Genomic DNA, 18,103 nt, shown 5'->3' on the forward strand with positions numbered 1-18,103 from the left:
CAGCCACGCTCTGGCCGAGCCTTCTAACATGAGAGGCAGGTGCTTCATGGCTACCTCATCGTTCCCACCGCCAATCTGGACAGCCACTCGGTAATCTTTGAGCCAAGTATCGGGCTTGGACTCACCGGTGAACTTACTAACTCCAGTCGCCAACCTGAAGTTGGGAGGAATTACAGCGGCTCTGATGGCTCGACTAAAACACTCCGGCCCTGAAACATGTACTCTGCTACTGGTAGGCGCATCTGTGTCGTGGCCTTCTCGGTGAGCTCTATTCCTGTCGACCAAACCTTGAACGAGAATGGATCTCGCATCAAAGCCTGGTTCCCTGGGGTCGACTGGAATTCTCCGCCCAACACTACGAGGGCGTCTGTCCACCTGCTGTCGAGGCACATATGATCCACTCCTCGGGGGAGGGGTTGGCACTCAACGTCGATCATCACGATCGAATCAGTGATCATACTGCTCATTCCTTCTGTACTGATCACGCCGGTCTCCACGTCCCTCACGCCTCAGAGGCGATCTTGGGCTGTGAGCCGACTGGACTGTATCCGCTGCAACGGATCGACTGTGGATCCTGTTCCGCGACTGAGAAACAGCGGAATTCTGGTCTCCCGCTGCCCGGAGCAACGCTCTGATTTGCAACAAGCCTCTGCCAGCCTCTGACTGGGAGGGCTGAATCGACTCTGCTATACGGGCCGCAGCCGCCAAATTCTGAATTGGAGTATGATATACCTGCGGGGGCGGAAAGAGTTGACGTCGACTGGATTCTGGAGCCCGTTGACGCACTCGCCCATCGAGTATTCGCTGGAGATTCTCCAGTCGAGTGCGCTCGGCCAAGTTAGCCAAGCGCTCGTCCTCCAAGGCTCGGGCCTCGGGGGTTTCTCCAACGATAGGAGTGTGGAGTGCATCCATGTTCCAGCGGCGAAGTTCCTCCTGCTGCAACGACGTGAGAGGCTCGGGGAGATACTCCTCGTGAGGACGCGACGGGTCGCCCCCATCCGCGCCTCCGTCAGCGCGGGGGAAACCGGGAGGACTGTGTGGCCCATCGATCACCAGAACCTCTGCAGCTGGGTCACTGCTGTCGCATTCGGATGCGGTCTCTGCGGAGCCAGTCGAACAGACCGTAGAGGGATTCGTCGGGCTTGATTGCCGCGACTTGTGGGGTGGCCGACTGGCGGGCCACCGCATGCCTCACCCACCTCTGAAGCCTCGACCGACCGGAGCGCTTGCGCCGGCGAGAAACAGGGCGGGGAGATGCCACGGGAGCTGACCGATACTGGGTCGACGGCTGCCGTAGGAGGACACCACGGACGCATGCGCGAAAGTGCGTCGCCTCGCGGACGGGGAGCGCGTCGACGTCGAGTGGAGCCTCCTGAAGCCAAGCGGAGTCGTCGGCGATGAACGTGAGCGCGCCGAGACGGATCTCGCGGCCCTCCACCAAAGCTTCGCTCGAAACCATGATCAAGGAGATCGGAAAAAATCGCAACTTCTCAAACTAGGCGCTAAGACTCCTAGCCCCACGATGGGCGCCAACTGTCGTGGTTCTAACTCTGACAGTGATGTAGGGGGGTATGTATGGAGAGGCTAGATCTTAGCTATGGAGGAGTTGTAAGCACACGAGGATTACGAGTTCAGGCCCTTCTCGGAGGAAGTAACAGCCCTACGTCTCGGTGCCCGGAGGCGGTCGACTGAATTATGTGTGTATGAATAACAGGGGTGCCAACCCTTGATACTGAGGAGGGGGGTGGCTTATATAGAGTTCGCCAGGCCCCTCCAGCCCTCAGTAATGCAAGGTTTAAAGTACATTAAGACTGGGGGTTACTGGTAACGCCCCTAATAAAGTGCTAGGATGACCATAAAAGCTACTTAATGACCGACCGTTTGCGTGCAGGGTGACTTTAGATCTCCTGGCAGTCGAGTGGTTGGAATTTGGTCGAGTGATTGCTTCGTGGTCGAGTGTCTTGAATCTGTCGAGTGGGATACCTCCAAGTCGATTGAAAGGTGACTTCTTCTAGGGATGTCCTTGGGTAGGGTACTTAGGACAGGTCCATGCCCCTATCCTAGTACATAGCTTCATCAGAGCCCGCTGCTGATTCTGTCCGTGATTTTATTGTGTCCCATTTCAATGTCACTAGCATCCCACCGGTCACATTCTTTCCGAATAAACTCAAATCCACCTCAGAAGAATTGTCTAATGAAGGTATTTTCATCTGCTTCATGTTTATTGCTTTCTCCACTTTCTTGTGTCCAAACTCTAGCCTTTCGCCCAACCCCAAATACCTCCACATCTTCATAGATTGTAGTTTTGTCATGGACTATGCTTTATCTTGGTATGTCTATGAGTGCCTCCTTACCAATATTAAGAAGTTCAAGGACTCTACAAAAGCTGCTTCAAAGAGATCGGTCACATTTGGCGACTAGCACTGCGATTTAGCTGTGATTTTATTTATTTTTATTAACTAACTTTTCTAATTTTATTCTATTTTCTGTTTGGGTGCATGATTTTTCTTTTAGGTTTTCTTATCTTGACCGTGTGTATTTTGGGCTCAATTCTCTTCCTGATATCAAGCCTAGAATTATTGTTTGGAGAGGAAATAAAACAAAGTATTTCTCAGAACAAGATAAGAATAATAGTCGCTCTTAGGGGAAGATGCCCTTGAAGCGTTTGACCCAATCACACTACACACCAGTTAGTTTTATATATCTTTTGTGCTTGATTTTTTATTTCTCTTTTATAAGTTGTTTATTTCTCTTTTATTATTTACTGTTGACTGAATGTATCTTTTTTGGGGTCTAGAAGTCATGTGGGAAGCTTTCATGTTCAGGAGCTCATGCCTTTAATATCCCTTTTACCGAGAATATTTCATATTCAGGAGTTCATGCTCCAGCTGCTTCCAATGTCCCTTTTGCTCATAAAGTTGAAACGACCTTTTCTTCTCAATTTGCTGATGAGGTAAGTTTTTTTCTTCACTTTCTTGGGTCTCTGGAGCATCTCTCCCTTCACATGTTGGCGACACTACCACCGAATGTATCATGCCACCGTATCCGCTAATTCTGTTGTTTATAGACCACCTATGATAAAATTCAATCTAGCCAGGATATCCATGGTAATTAAGCCAGAGCAGTCCTCAACCATGAATTTCCAGATAACTTTCTTCAAACCTAGCTCAATTCAAATATCACTAGCACGTATGCAAGTAAAAAGGCAGTGTTGCACATCTTCGATCCGGACCAAGCAAGACCGGGCATTGAGGCATACAAAGGATATGTCATTCGCTAAACTTCCATAGCAAGAAAAATATCCTTTCATGAACAACACTGCCTTACTAGGCTTCATAGCAACAACCGACAAAAAATCATGTTAAAATTTTATCTATAAAATCATAAATTTTGGTTGAAAAACCCTAAGTTTCAATGATTGATATTGAAAACATACAGTGCCCTCATGCGGGTTCCAACTACTTTGTGGACCACGAGGCAATCGAGCGGCCAGACATGTCTTGGTAGGTGTGTGCCTCGACACCTGCTTGCCCTTGCGAATTCTAACCATCTACTCCCTTCATCCGATGAAGAGTGTACATCTAGCTTTAAAATTTGTGCATAAAAGAGTGTACTTCTATCTTCCCAATGCACTTTAAAGTAGAAAAAATACTTCTCTCTCATTACATGGTAATCAAGACCAATAGCAATCTACACATGGTCTTCTTAATTTCTACATGCACTTAGCTCATTGGAGGATGGGTAATTAAAGAGGAGAGAGATGATGGCTTGCACCTTTCCAATGCATTTTTTACTCAACTTTATAATTTGTCATAAAATTTCTAAATGTACATTTTTCATCGGACGAAGGAAGTATGTAGTAATACTCATAGCATGTACACATAAAGAGTCTTACTCCCGAAGTAGTCGCGGACATTGTTTTGCTAAGATAGTGCCATGGTGTGCACTTCTCCTTCCCCTGGCCGCCGCGGCCAGTCGTATGGCCAGTCAGTATCGATTGTGTGGCCCACCAGTTCCGTAACATCTGTACTTCGCCGTTGCCTTGTTGGTATGGATGGCTGGCCCACCAGTCAGTGGAAGTAGTCTTCTTCCGTTACGGAACTGGCAACCCAACCGTAGTGTGATGGTGTGCATCCCTCCTTCCCCTGGCCGCGGCTTGGCTTCGGGTCTCCTCATCGAGTCCAACTCGAAAGGCTCCACTGCTCCAGGTGCTTCGCTCCACCAGCTGACGACATGGCCTCGCCGGCGACCGGCGATTCCGATCAGGTCCGTCGCCTCCTCCTCCTTCCCACTACTCCTCTCGCCGCCCAGTCCCCAATCCGTTCGGTCGCACATGCCCATACGATGCCAACGGCTGCCTCCGGAAGCTCGCTCCCGCCACCGCGACCCCGCCTTCCTGTCTCAGATCGAGCAAAACAGAGTAAGCTTGACCTGGGGGAGACACACGCACATACGCAGATGGCACCGCCCAGTCGGTGGATCCACGGGGTGGTGCGGTGAGGGCCGAAGAAAGGCGGATGGGGAGGCAGCGAGGAGCCCTGGCGCTGGGAGGCGGGGGAGGCGCGGGGTGGGAGCGGGCAGCGACATGAGGCCGTGCGGGATAAAGGAAGTAGAAACGGGGTCGAGCAGTTGCGGCTCGCCGGGACAAAGGAAGAAGACCCGTTTGGCCCGGCGGGCACTGTGCTGGGCGGCGGGCTGTGGCCACGGTGATGGGGCATTGAGCGGCTGGGTGAAGAAGAGTGAGGTGGGGAAGGGGTAGCTGGACTACCTGCTGCTATGGGGATGAATCAGAGAGATTAGAGGAGAGAAATTGAGAGCATGATGGTTTGATGCAAAAAATTGGCATTGCCAACATTTGGCAAATGCCAAATATTGGCTAGTGCTTGGTTGGTTAGCAATTTTATTCGCCAACCTCACAAGAAGTTGCCAATTTTTGATATTGCCAATTGTTAGCTTGCCAAGTATTGGCAATGCCAAATCTTGGCATCAAACCAATTAGCCTCTGAGAGAGACTTAGGTGATGCTGCTGCTATGTATATGTGGCTGAGAAATCAGAGGGAGTAGAAGATAAATTTTTGTGGTCCGTTGCTGCTATATATATTGATGGGCTGCTGCTGCTAATGCATATTATTAGCATATACAGAGAGAGATGCTTGATGCTGCTATTTTCATTAATGTGCTGCTGCTGCTATGTCTCTAAATCATTTGAAATTATGAATTATATGTTGTATGGATGCCCGGCTGTATTAACAAAATAATTGCTTGAATTATGTAGAAAATGATACATGTGGTATGGCCGTATGGGAAAACCAGCTGTTCGAATTATAAAGGTTTAAAATGGTAGTTATAGCCTTATAGGATAGGATATTATTAAAATATAGATGAATGGAATATATGGGAGATGTTTTAGGGGAGCTTCTGGAGTTTAACAAATTTTAGGGGAGTCCCGGTTACAAAATATACGGGGAGAAATTTAAGGGAAACTGATGTACTTGCTCTTACTGCTGCCACTCCATTCCATTGCATGCAGGTCATCTCGCTTTACTCGTCTGTGCCCGGTCGGGTAACTTAGCTTCAGTTCAAATGTTAGATTAGGCTAGCCATGCTCGTTTGTTGTAGCTGCAGTCTGGCGGATTCCTATCGGATTGGGTTTTCCCCTTTCGCTTGAGTAATGTCTAGTGTGTAGAGATGACCAGAGAAATGGCTCGTTAGATAGATTGATTACAGATTGTGCGGAGACTATAATAAAATGCCCGAATTTAATAATAGCGCTACTTTTTAGTTTTGACTATTTTGGTGTTCCTGGTCTGTATTTAAGTAAAAAAGTCAAGAGATGTTGTTTTTCTTGTCTAGTGAATGATTGGTCAGAAACTCAGAATTGAGAGTGAAGACTGCACCTTATTTCATTATCACCAAACTATTTTATAGCAACCATGAGTGGGTTTGGCTCTGTTTTTGTATCATCCTTCAGGGTGTATGGTTCTAGAATTCTCAATATAGGTTTCAAATGTTTTTGCGGCCAAACTATGCTGTGTTGTTCCTTATAATAATTAATCCTATTGTCAGATGTATTCCCTTCTTTCGGATAAATTTCATCTGTAAGTTCCTCCGATTCAATTCTCCAGAAAATAACGAGCCTTTTCTTTGCCCTCCTTTTCCAGGTACTGGTGGAAGCAAATGGCTCTACACGGACATTGGTTTTGAATAGGCCAAAGCAGTTAAATGCTCTCTCCTCTGCAATGGTATGTCTGCAAGAGAGATTCAAGAAGAGTTCTACTAGTACTGGATCATACGGCAATAGTAGCCACAACTGCTTTCAGTATGGCTGAGGGGAGATCTTTTGGTTTCATCTTCCAGGTTACAGGACTTCTGAAATGTTTCACTTCTTATGAGGAAGAAAACACAGTTAAACTGTTGATTGTCAAGGTAATAAATATTAAATAGCACTGCATGCTTTTTGTCGTTTAATATTTGACCGACTTCTTAAGTATAGCCTATGTATGTCAATTGATAGCACTGCATGCCTGTGTGTGTCTTGTTTTCTGGTCCTGTAATCTGGGTTACCCTTCGAATATTTGGATGCTGTATATTAACACGTAACTGGAAATAGAAATTACTGAGCAACAAAGCAGTAACAGTGGACATCAGTTACCCAATCAATTTTCCCGAAACCGTGCAGTAAGTAATGTTTTCTGTACTTAGTCTGGTTTGGAGCATATTACTCCTTGCTGTTTTTAATTGCTTGATTTTAGGGAAAACACAATTATGGTGTTCCGTGATATTTGTTGCTGAGCATTGCACTCGTTTTTACCATTCGTACTCCTTGCTGAATTCAAGTGTATGAATTATTGGCTTGTTGTAACAATTTCACATTTAATATTCTGGGCGTTCTTTATTTTTCTCTTGCTATTGTTGTTTGACCTCATTTTGTTTTTCATTTCATGCTATCATTATGTTAGTTCTTTTAGATTGGTATAGTTGTCTCTGTATGTTCCTTCCTACTTTAACTTACCCTGTAACCCATGTGTCATGCGATTCAACCCTCATTTTTTTCAGGGGAAAGGAAGAGCATTTTGTGCTGGAGGTGATGTTGCTGAAGTCGCCCAATCTATAAATAATGGTACTAATTACTTAAGGCGTCAATGATTACCTAAAGCTGATTGCTTCAGCATGTTTTCCTTTGACTTCTGTCATCTTTATTTGTCCAACTCGACTTCAGACATTAGCATTTAGCCTTTATATTTATCATTACTGAAGGCATTTTATTAACTTCATTGTATGTTCTCTGAAATCAGATACCTGGAAATATGGTGCTGATTTTTTCCATACTGAATTTTTGTTAAACTATATCATTGCAACTTATAGCAAACCACAGGTGAGCTGCATCCTTTGAAATTCATTCTCCATATAATTGTTTTGTCGCTGTTGCGCACTACTAAATGCTACATCATTCAATTGTAGGTTTCTCTACTTACTGGAATTGTCATGGGTGGAGGTGCTGGTGTTTCTATACATGGAAGGTTTCGGGTTGCCACAGGGAACACGGTATATTCTATGAAGCATACTCAAATGGCCTTTTGCTTCCTGCGTTGCTTATATAGCTATATAATTTAATTGGGGTTGTAGTTGGAGTACACAGAATGTTTATTTATCATGAGGTAACTTAACATCTGCTTGTTTGGGGTTCTCACACACGCTATCCAGTTTTTAACTGTGCAATGATGGCATGTTATCTTATTTAAGTCACTCCTTAAAAAAATTATGAAGCACTTTATGCATTCACACTCATATGCTATACTTGTTTACTAATGCTGGTATTGCACCATGATGATGTCAGAAATTCAGTTATAGAGGTTATACTCCATGTTGGCCCAAAGTAAGTACTTAATCAAAATAATTAATTCATGACCAAATGCTTCCCATAATGTGTACTTTTTCTCAGCCAACCAATAACACATTTATGTGGGCTCTGTCTATGCTAGTAATTCTTATACAGTTATACTTAGTTGGGGTATGTGGTAGATTGATGCCCTTTTATAGATAGCCAGCATGCTTGCATGTAGCAAAATTTCGTGTTCATCTATTTTGAATTTCTATGCAGGTTTTTGCAATGCCAGAAACAGCACTGGGACTCTTTCCAGATATAGGGGCTTCTTATTTTCTTTCTAGACTACCTGGGTTCTATGGTGACCTTTTTTTTCTCCCACCTTCGTTATTCAAATGAATTTCACACATAACAATGCCAGTTTGCTCTGCACTAACTATATGTTTATGTACTGTTGTATTGATTTATCTTTACCTTGCTTAGTAATTTCGGTAGGTTGCCCTTGAGCTAACTCTGTCGAGAGATTTTGGATATTATTCACATCCATAGACAGTTGTGTATCCTTGGACGCTCCCTTAACAATTTTGATGTGAATCATGTGCTTATTTGATTGTGATCAATGGCGTTCCTTATGAATTACCTTGTTGAATTATGAAAAAACACATGCTTCAGGTGGCAATGGGAGCATTATCACTTCATCATGGAAGTTTTGAAAAATTAATCAGTTTATCTTGTAAAAAAATAAATTTAAATCTTCATGTGCATGGTTGTGGAAATATATGTAGCCAAAGTTCTGAATGTCTATTTAATTTCATGGTAGGGATCAATTGTCAGATAATTGATTGCAGAACTATCTTGGGAGATTGTTTTGACTAAATCGTTAGTGACGTCTTTCTTCAGGAGAGTATGTTGGCCTTACTGGTGCAAGATTGGATGGTGCAGAAATGCTTGCATGTGGCCTGGCAACTCATTTTGTCCCTTTGAACGTAGGTTTGCTGATGATTTAAGTTTGATCCTCAATGCATATCAATGTGATCGTTACTTACGTCCTTGGAAACTTGAGCAATGCAACGTGCATGCTTTGCTAATCTTGTTGATCTAACATCTGCAAGTTCTTGTCAGTTGACCTACATCTAGTACGTTATGTGTGTGTCAGCATTGCTCTATAATTCCTAGTATATTTTTTCAGAGGATGCCACTGCTTGAAGAATCACTTAAAAAGGTGGATACTTCTGATCCATTTGCTATATGTGGAATTATTGATCAATTTTCACAACAGCCATCTGTGAAAGGAAGTAGTGCTATGAATAGGTAAGAAGGCGATTGTGTTGACATTATCCCTTTAATGCATGTGGAGTTTACATTGATGTGTATCTGTAGTTTATACTATTCATGAAAAAAAGATAAGTTCTACTCCTGCGCTGTCCCTTACATGCATGAGATATCCTTGAGACCTTGACATCTTTGATGCTAACATGTCATGAAAATTCTCACACAAAATTACTTCGAGCTTTACTAGCTATACGTAATCTGTTAGCTTGCCTGCCCATGATATTTATTAACATTCTGATCCAATTGATGTAAAGACGGCAAAGCATGAATAACCTGGATCGATCATTTAAACTTGCTGTTGTCATCGTGTTCTAATTTGGTCCTAAGGCCCATGTTAGATAGTGGCTGAAGTCCATGTTTGCACGTAATTAAGGCCATCTATCTACTTTAAGAAATGCTTCTGGTTTCTCAGATAGCTGTTTTTACTATGAGCTGCATGATCCATTGATGTTTCGATCAATTATGTCCTGATTCCTCTGTGTTACTTCCCTTTTTTCTTTTGTGCTCCAAGGATGGAAATCATCAACAGATGCTTCTCCAAAAGAACAGTCGAAGAAATCATATCCGCTCTTGTGAGTTTTGATGGAGTTAGTTGTGACTTTCTATGGGCCTATGTGTTTTGACCTGCTAAATTTGGTATCTATCATGTCAGGAACAAGAAGCTCCAAGTGTGGCCGATAAATTGGTTACTGCTGCAATCCAGTCATTGCGGAAGGCTTCTCCTACTAGTCTGAAAATCTCTCTCGCATCGGTATCTGTCAAACACTTCCAGAACATTATACTTGTAATGTTGTGAGTTGTCTAATCGTTTTGGCGTGCTATGTTATTGGTTAGTAGTTAATGACTTAATGTTTGGTTTGACCCATTGACCCTTTTTATGGTTTCGTATACTGAATATGTCTATTATTGTTAGGACTATCGAGGTAGTTGTGGTAGGTAGGAGGCTGGGGACCTAGACTGTTGGACCCTTGAGTCTCAAACAATGCGCAATATATCAACCCCATAACTAGTCTTGTTGACCAATTATGAGCGAGTTTCAAAAACCTTGGGAGTTGTTGGTGTGGAATCACACATATGTGTAGTATTTAGTTCTCTGCACAACTGTGTGTATATAGCAACTAGATGGCAGATAATTCGAAAGCACAGTGGGTTGCACTGGAAACCCATGCATGTCGCACTTCCAATTTTTTTTTAAAAACAGTAATGTTGGTTATGCGCTGTCTTATGCACTCGGATTTTTTCATCCAATGCATGCACTTCCAATTTTTTTTAAAAAGATTACTATTTATACCCACTACAAAACAAATACGTACAAGATATAAGTGAATAGTATTTGATACTAGTCACTCTTGTTTTTTTTTTTGTACATGAGACACAAAGGGTCATATTATTGTGAAGTTTTGCAGGTTCATGAGACATAAATGGGCATATTCTTTTGAAAGTTTTGCAGGTGAACGAGATACAGCATAAGCATGGCCTTCATCCAAGATTTTTTTTACATTTTCCTTAAAAAAACTTGGAAGTGCTGCATGCAGTATGGGTTGCGCACACAAATCTGCTTTTGTAGATGTCTCACTTCTTTTGAACTACACTTGCCACCAAAATTTGTTCTTGTAGTTATGATGCCGTGTGTGAAACTCTAGCTTACCCTTGAGGCCTTGTTCGATTAATCCTCTTGCCAAGTGGATTGGAGAGGATTAGACAGGGTGGCGGTGGATTTTGACTTGCAGGGATTTAATCCTCCTCAATTCCCATCAAACCGAACAAGCCCTAAGTGGGTCCAGTCTTATCCCTCTTCTCATCTCCTCTCGCAGCTACCCAACTCCACTTCCTTGTCTTCGCTTGCATTCTTTCCTGATAAAACTCCTGCCAACTGATTGACAGCAACCATCAGCTGGTGCCAGTTTCTCAGGTCATATCTGGATGGACTGTTTTGATATTTCCATCCACATGAACTTTCTCAAGCTCACGATGTTAAATATTAATGTGACTTGGTAGAAGTTGAATCAAAGAGTGTTACGGGGTCTCACTGTGAGTCGGCGACAATCATCTTCTAGCCTGTTTCAGTTAGATAATCTGATATCTCTGGGCATAAGGTTTGTCTTGGACCTGTACATGGTGGAAGTTCCAACCTTGTCACGAGCAGAATCAGGGTGTCAACTGTCAAAGCACCAGCTATCAGCATCATTACATATTAAAATGAGCAGCTTTGGCACACAGAGAAGTAATTGGGTTTGCACAAAACACCAGCACCAAAAGTCTTGGTTAACATAAGAAGTAATTGGGTTTGCACAAAACACCAGCACCAAAAGTCTTAGTTCACATAAGAATTCACGTGTTAGGAAGAACTTTTTTGGTTTTCATCAATGCATGAAGCAAGCTTTATGTCTTGTCATGCGGATGTCAAATTTAGATGTGCCATGCATGTCCCTTTGCATGATGGTTCTTACTTTATCCCTTTGACTATTGTTTCAGATAAGAGAAGGGAGACTGCAAACTGTTGGTGAGTGCTTGCGCCGAGAATATAGAATGGTTTGCCATGTGATGCGCGGTGACTTCAGCAGAGATTTCTTTGAGGTAATGTCAACATCTTCAGCAGTGGTCCTGTTTATTCGCAATCAATATATCTAAAATCTGATTGCTATCGCAGGGATGCAGGGCGATACTTGTAGATAAAGATCGAAACCCAAAGGTCATATCACTTCATATGTATAATGGACTTCAGAAAATGCATTAGACATTTTCTTTCTATGGAGTACCCTCTGAATTGAATTGTATTGTATTGTGTTGGTACATCTGTTGATTGCAGTGGATGCCGCGAACTCTGGATCAAGTGCATGATGGGGTAGTTGCAAAATATTTCTCCAAGGTCGACGATCCACAGTGGGAAGATTTGAACCTACCAACTAGGTCTTCCCATGGAAGAAGAATTGTTCCCAAGCTCTGATGGAAGTCTCATGCGGAGGATTCAGATGAAGCCTTGACGGGTGCTCGTGAGTAAAACATATGTCTTGAATGAATCCATAGACATAACTGATGGAATAAATCGGAAGTACATCTTGTAGATAGATTAACTGTTATTACCACACAAATTTCTTTATCAGTTGCTACTAGTATAATACTGGAAGGAAGTTGTAAGTGTTAGTGATATAATCCTGGCTGCGGTTGCTCTCCAAAGCTGGAGCTTATGTTACAGGCTACCGGCTTCCACGGTGCAATGGCAGCATATTTGTACGGCCCGCTGGTCCCCTGATGGCGGCCCATTGGCGGCACACACACGTACAGTGGTCCCTCCACTGATTCAACAACTTCTATAGTTTAGTTATAATAAATTTTTAAACACAAGAATAATGGCTTACGCACTTGTATACCTAACCCCTCTTCCATAGTCCAGCTCACCAAGTCACTATAAAATAAGACCCTCGTGCCTTTCTTTACGAATCTTTGTCTAATAATAAGTAGAAAAAAATAGCAGTTCACATGTCTTGGTCGGACAACTGGTTCTACTACTAAAAAAACTGGTTACTACTAAAATCCAGCGGCTTGAACTGCTGAAGAGAAAACAAATAGCTGGATAGCAAAACCAAAACAGAAATCAAATAGCTGAGAGCACACCGTCCGTCGCTTTCCTCGCTTGCAACCACTCTTTTTTTCTTCTTCTCTGTATCTATCCAGCACATAATACAAATGAACCGAGCGATGGATTTACTGCATTTTTTTATACTTGTACTTAGTCCGTTTATCGTATGATCTGGTCAAGATCTTCTCTCTCCCCACCTTTGTGAGTCATGCGTGCATGCGCCGACACCTCATGAATGATTCCTTTTTATCTTTCTCTGCCTTTACAGTTGGTCACAGCGATTCTCTTTGACTAAAATTTGATTCCTCTGTGCATTTTGTCCTGTTCTGCTCATATTGGGCTGTCTGGGCCTTCAAAGGCCCGGCCTTGGACTAAGAAGCCCAGCCCGGTAGCCTTCACATCCACATTTTTCTAAATGGAACATTCGGAGCAACTAGTTAACGAGCGCTCCTTCGGAAGCCTCGCAACGATCAGCACCATTTGGCGCGCTCTCAGCCATTCGCCACATGTCGTGCTCTGGACGCTTTCTCCGGATTTTATTTTTTTATATTTTTCCGCACGCGTTTTTGGTTTTTAAATGATTTTTCCGGGTTTTTTCGACGTTTTGGTTTTTCCCTGGTCTTCCTTAGCTTTTTGATAAAAAAAAATTTGGGAAAATTTTTTTGCGTGAAAAAATGCGTTTTTTCCTTTCGCGAAAGTCATGGTTTTTTTTCTGCGAGAGGCACGGTTGTACTTTAGCGAGAGTCACGGCCGTGCCTTTCAGAAACGAAAAAAACGCGTTTTTCTGATTTTTTTTTCTTTCGCGAGAGTCACGGTTTTGTTTTCGCGAGAGGCATGGTTGTGCTTTCACGAGAGTCACGGCCGTGCCTCTCGGAAAGGGAAAAACAAAACGCGTTTTCTATTTTTTTTCGCGAGAGTCATGGTTTTGCTTCTACGAGAGGCACGGTTGTGCTTTCGTGAGAGTCATGGCCGTGCCTCTCAGAAAGGGAAATAAATACGCGTTTTTTGTTTTTTTTTCCTTTCGCGAGAGGCACGGTTGTGTTTTCGCGAGAGTCACGGCCGTGCCTCTCGGAAACGAACAAAAACCGTGTTTTCTGTTTTTTTCCTTCCACGAGAGGCACGGTTGTGATTTCGCGAGAGTCACGGGGTGCCTCTTTCGGAAAGAAAAAAACCGTGGTCTTGGTTTGGTTTTTTCATCCGGTTTTTCCGTGAAAAAAAATATCGTTAAAACCTATCAACATGGAATCTAGTTTTGAAGATTTCAACGCGAGGAATCCAATGGTGAAAACGGTTTGAGATTTGAACGCACGGTTTAAAAGATAAAACATTTTGAATAAACGGATCTATGAAAAAAGAAAAATTCGCATGTTGCGATAAGTGACGCGTTGCATGTGCGCCATTTGTCGCTTCATGGGAAAGTGGAGTGTTCTTTGCAACGGGTGCTCCTTAATTAGTGATTCGTGGAACATTCCCTAAAAGATAAAATAAAAATGGAACACCATTCGGGATTTCTAATCGTAAGGCTAAAATTGGTATTATTTGCAAATTTAACTTAATTTATATACGAAGGCTTCTTATAGCTAATCAATGAATCTAGCAGTCAATCATGAGCGGAATTGAATGGAGCACAAGCACGCGTGTAAGCATCGCATTGCACGCGCCGGTCGAACTGAATTGAATCCATTCCAACCACTAGCTGGCCCCGGCCGGGCATTTGATTTAGTAGTAGTAGCTAATTCCTCGGCAACGAAAATTTTCCCGATCGAATCCTTCCCTTTCAGTGTATGGCCCTTCCCTTTAACTAATTCTGTTGCCATTCCGTATGGGTCACCGTCGTTTCTTAATTGCCTACAAGGAGCACGCACTGTGCATACGGAAAATGTGCTGTGGCTCCGCTGTGTATATGAAGAATGTGGTATCCACGTAGTACGTACAATGTGTTTTACGGCACCGTGCGTGGTAGCTAGTTGCTACTGCTACTGGCTCAATCTAGTTAACTGGAGATGATGTAACGGATGATGTAACGGGGTCTGTAGCGTGAAAATGTTTGGTTATAAAACCACGGGTGATAGACGTGACGTATCTGAGTAAATTAAAATAAAAGCCACACATTGAGGCTAGAGTTGCAGATTACCGTCACTATTGATGAAATTTTAAGAACAAACACCCATTTTGAGGCTGTTGTGTAACAAATTGCACCGGGCACCAACCAAGCAATCGTCGTTTTAAACCGTTTTCCGACAACGCGGGCACAACTATCGGGTTGATAAGACTACATATTGCGGTTGGCTCCTTCCCTAAGAAAAGTCGGTTTCTTTGTTTCCCGCCGGCGACGCTGCCGATTCGTCTCATCTCCGGTGGCCTTAGGGCCATGGCGGTGGATCCCGGTCTTTACTGGCGGGAGGGCTCATTTTTTAGATGTTCCTTCGAGTTTTGTTAGGTTTTGTGTCCTGTTCAGGAAGACGAGACGCCGCCGGCTACCTGGAGATGCAATAAAATTCTCCCCGCCTAGCCCCGTCCTGGTGGTGTGCCTAGTATCGTCGGTGCGCGTGTGGAGGTGTGTCTCCAGCGGATCTATCATTCGTAGGTTTGCTCGGATCTGGTCGTAGTTCGTCTAAGTTCATGTGTCTTCAAGTTGGATCCTTCCAATCTACGTTACTCTTCAGTGGCGGCGGTTGCTGTTCTGCTGCGCTGTGATACGTCTCCAACGTATTTATAATTTTTGATTATTCCATGCTGTTATATTATCATTCTTGGATGTTTTATAATCATTTTATATCATTTTTTGATACTAATCTATTGACATAGTGCCAGAAACCCTAAGGGAGTGGACGAAAATCAATTCCAGCCGCCGCAGAGTCCCGAACCACCAGATCCAATCTAGACACCATCACAGAGGGGTTCATCATGTCCATTGGTGCCTCTCCGATGATGTGTGACTAGTTTTTTGCAGACCTTCGGGTCCGTAGTTAGTAGCTAGATGTCTTCATCTCTCTCGTTTGATTCTCAATACAATGCTCTCTTGGAGATTGAAAGCACAAGTGCTCCTAGAGTGATTTTGGTAATTAATGTCAACATATTTCTTGTTGGACTAATACCTTTATCCAGTATATTTCAGATGAGTTCAACAGTGTAGTGGCGTGGACAAGAGGATGTGGAACCCCTTCAAGATGCTAAGGACAGAAGATTGGCAAAAGCTCAAAAAGCTCAAGACTCCTCATTTTCATTTCAGTGATCCAAGATCATATTGAGTCCATAGGAAAGCCAATACTATTAATGGCTTGCTTGCTCAAAATGCTTAGTGATATGCTTCAAAAGCCCTCAACCACTTTCTCATATCCACATATGTCCCAAACCAAAAGTCAAACTCGGCCACACCGATTTGATCTATCTGGCGCCACCGAGTTCACTTGATATAGCCATTGCCAGAAACCCTAATCAGTCCGGTCTCATCGATGGAATCTCGGTCTTACCAAGATGGGCTTGCAAGCTCTCTGTTGTCTGTTGCAATTATCTCGATCTCATCGAGACATGCAACCGGTCCCACCGAGTTTGCTTGACCAACTCTCTGTTTTGCTTATTACCAAAATCGGCCCCATCGAGTTTGTGTAATCGTTCAAACCGAGTTGAGGTTTTACCCTAACCCTAGCACACCGGTCCCACCGAGTTGATCATATCGGTCTCATCGAAAATTCTAACGTTCACATTTTGAACCATATCGGTCCGACTGAGTTTCTCGATTTGGTCCCACCGAGTTTGATGAATTGTGTGTAACGGCTAGTTTTTGTGTGGAGGCTATATATACCCCCTCCACCCATTCTCCATTCGTGGAGAGAGCCATCAGAACGTGCCTACACTTCCAGCATTCATTTTTTGAGAGAGAACCACCTACTCATGTGTTGAGACCAAGATATTCCATTCCAACCACAAGAATCTTGATCTCTAGCATTCCCCAAGTTGCTTTCCACTCAAATCATCTTTCCACCAAATCCAAAGCTGTGAGAGAGAGTTGTGTGTTGGGGAGACTATCATTTGAAGCACAAGAGCAAGGAGTTCATCATCAACACACCATCTATTACCTTTTGGAGAGTGGTGTCTCCTAGATTGGTTAGGTGTCACTTGGGAGCCTCCGTCAAAATTGTGGAGTTGAACCAAGGAGTTTGTAAGGGCAAGTAGATCGCCTACTTTATGAAGATCTACCCAAGTGAGGCAAGTCCGTCCTGGGCGATGGCCATGGTGGGATAGACAAGGTTGCTTCTTCATGGACCCTTCGTGGGTGGAGCCCTCCGTGGACTCGCGCAACCGTTACCCTTCATGGGTTGAAGTCTCCATCAACGTGAATGTACGATAACACCATTGAGGGAGTCCTGGATTAGGGGGTCTCCGGACAGGCGGACTATATCCTTTGACCGAACTGTTGGACTATGAAGATACAAGATTGAAGACTTCGTCTCGTGTCCGGATGAGACTTTTACTTGGCATAGAAGGCAAGCTAGGCAATACGGATATGTATATCTCCTCCTTTGTAACCAACCTTGTGTAAACCCTAGCCCCCTCCGGTGTCTATATAAACCGGAGGGTTTTAGTTCGTAGGACAACATACAATCATACCATAGGCTAGCTTCTAGGGTTTAGCCTCTCTGATCTCGTGGTAGATCAACTATTGTACTACTCATATTATCAAGAACAATCAAGCAAGACGTAGGGTTTTACCTCCATCAAGAGGGCCTGAACCTGGGTAAAACATCGTGTCCCCTGCCTCCTGTTACCATCCGCCTTAGACACACAGTTCGGGACCCCCTACCCGAGATCCGCCGGTTTTGACTCCGACATTGGTGCTTTCATTGAGAGTTCCACTGTGCCGTCGCCGTAAGGAAGGATGCCTCGTCTCGTTGTTAAAAACAACATTACCGCCGGGGGATCGCTGGCTGTCGGCCAAACTCTCCGGCTTGGCAGTTTCATCATGACCGCCCGTTCGGCCGCTGCACCGACGATGACTTCTTGGGTCATCAAAAACATCCTCCACGTCGGCTCGGAATTTGCCGAGCAGATGGATCCAATGGAGCTCTCTTCCCTAAATGAGCTCTTGGATCGTATCGCCGCCTTGGGAGTCGCTACAGACTATGATCGGATTGGGCTTAAACCCGATCAAAGGGAGATTAACTCTCCACCGGTCACCCATCATATTGCGGTGGTGGAGGAACAATGCGGCGATTCTTCCTCTATCTTGAGGACTAACTATGTCCGGATTCCTGAGCTCTCCGAGCCGGATACCTGTTTACGGGAGGACATCACCCAAGCCCTGAACCTAGAGTCAGGCAGCGGGCCAGACTTATCGGGCAACACTCCGGAATCCGAACTTCCAA

The 18,103-nt window shown here is 44.0% G+C and overlaps 1 protein-coding gene across 1 annotated transcript; it reads left to right on the forward strand.

Moving 5' to 3' along the window:
- The first annotated feature begins 4,102 nt into the window (after positions 1-4,102).
- Positions 4,103-12,350, forward strand: LOC125510967 (3-hydroxyisobutyryl-CoA hydrolase 1-like). Its single transcript, XM_048676256.1, has 14 exons — positions 4,103-4,266; positions 6,162-6,242; positions 6,358-6,426; positions 7,057-7,120; positions 7,296-7,375; positions 7,462-7,545; positions 8,102-8,186; positions 8,726-8,811; positions 9,015-9,136; positions 9,669-9,729; positions 9,810-9,908; positions 11,633-11,734; positions 11,808-11,849; positions 11,967-12,350. Exons 1-14 carry the CDS (start codon positions 4,234-4,236, stop codon positions 12,102-12,104), a joined length of 1,146 nt encoding a protein of 381 aa, XP_048532213.1. The 5' UTR covers positions 4,103-4,233; the 3' UTR covers positions 12,105-12,350.
- The last annotated feature ends 5,753 nt before the right edge of the window (positions 12,351-18,103 follow it).

Source organism: Triticum urartu, chromosome 1 (assembly GCF_003073215.2).
Source record: "Triticum urartu cultivar G1812 chromosome 1, Tu2.1, whole genome shotgun sequence".
NCBI classification, from domain to species: Eukaryota; Viridiplantae; Streptophyta; class Magnoliopsida; order Poales; family Poaceae; genus Triticum; species Triticum urartu.

Excerpts from the sequence above, each read along its gene's own strand:
- LOC125510967 (XM_048676256.1), top strand. The coding sequence starts at position 4,234 with ATGGCCTCGCCGGCGACCGGCGATTCCGATCAG. Across the intron at positions 7,121-7,295 it reads CGCCCAATCTATAAATAATG|ATACCTGGAAATATGGTGCT; the intron begins GTACTAATTACT and ends CTCTGAAATCAG. Across the intron at positions 9,730-9,809 it reads AAGAAATCATATCCGCTCTT|GAACAAGAAGCTCCAAGTGT; the intron begins GTGAGTTTTGAT and ends CTATCATGTCAG.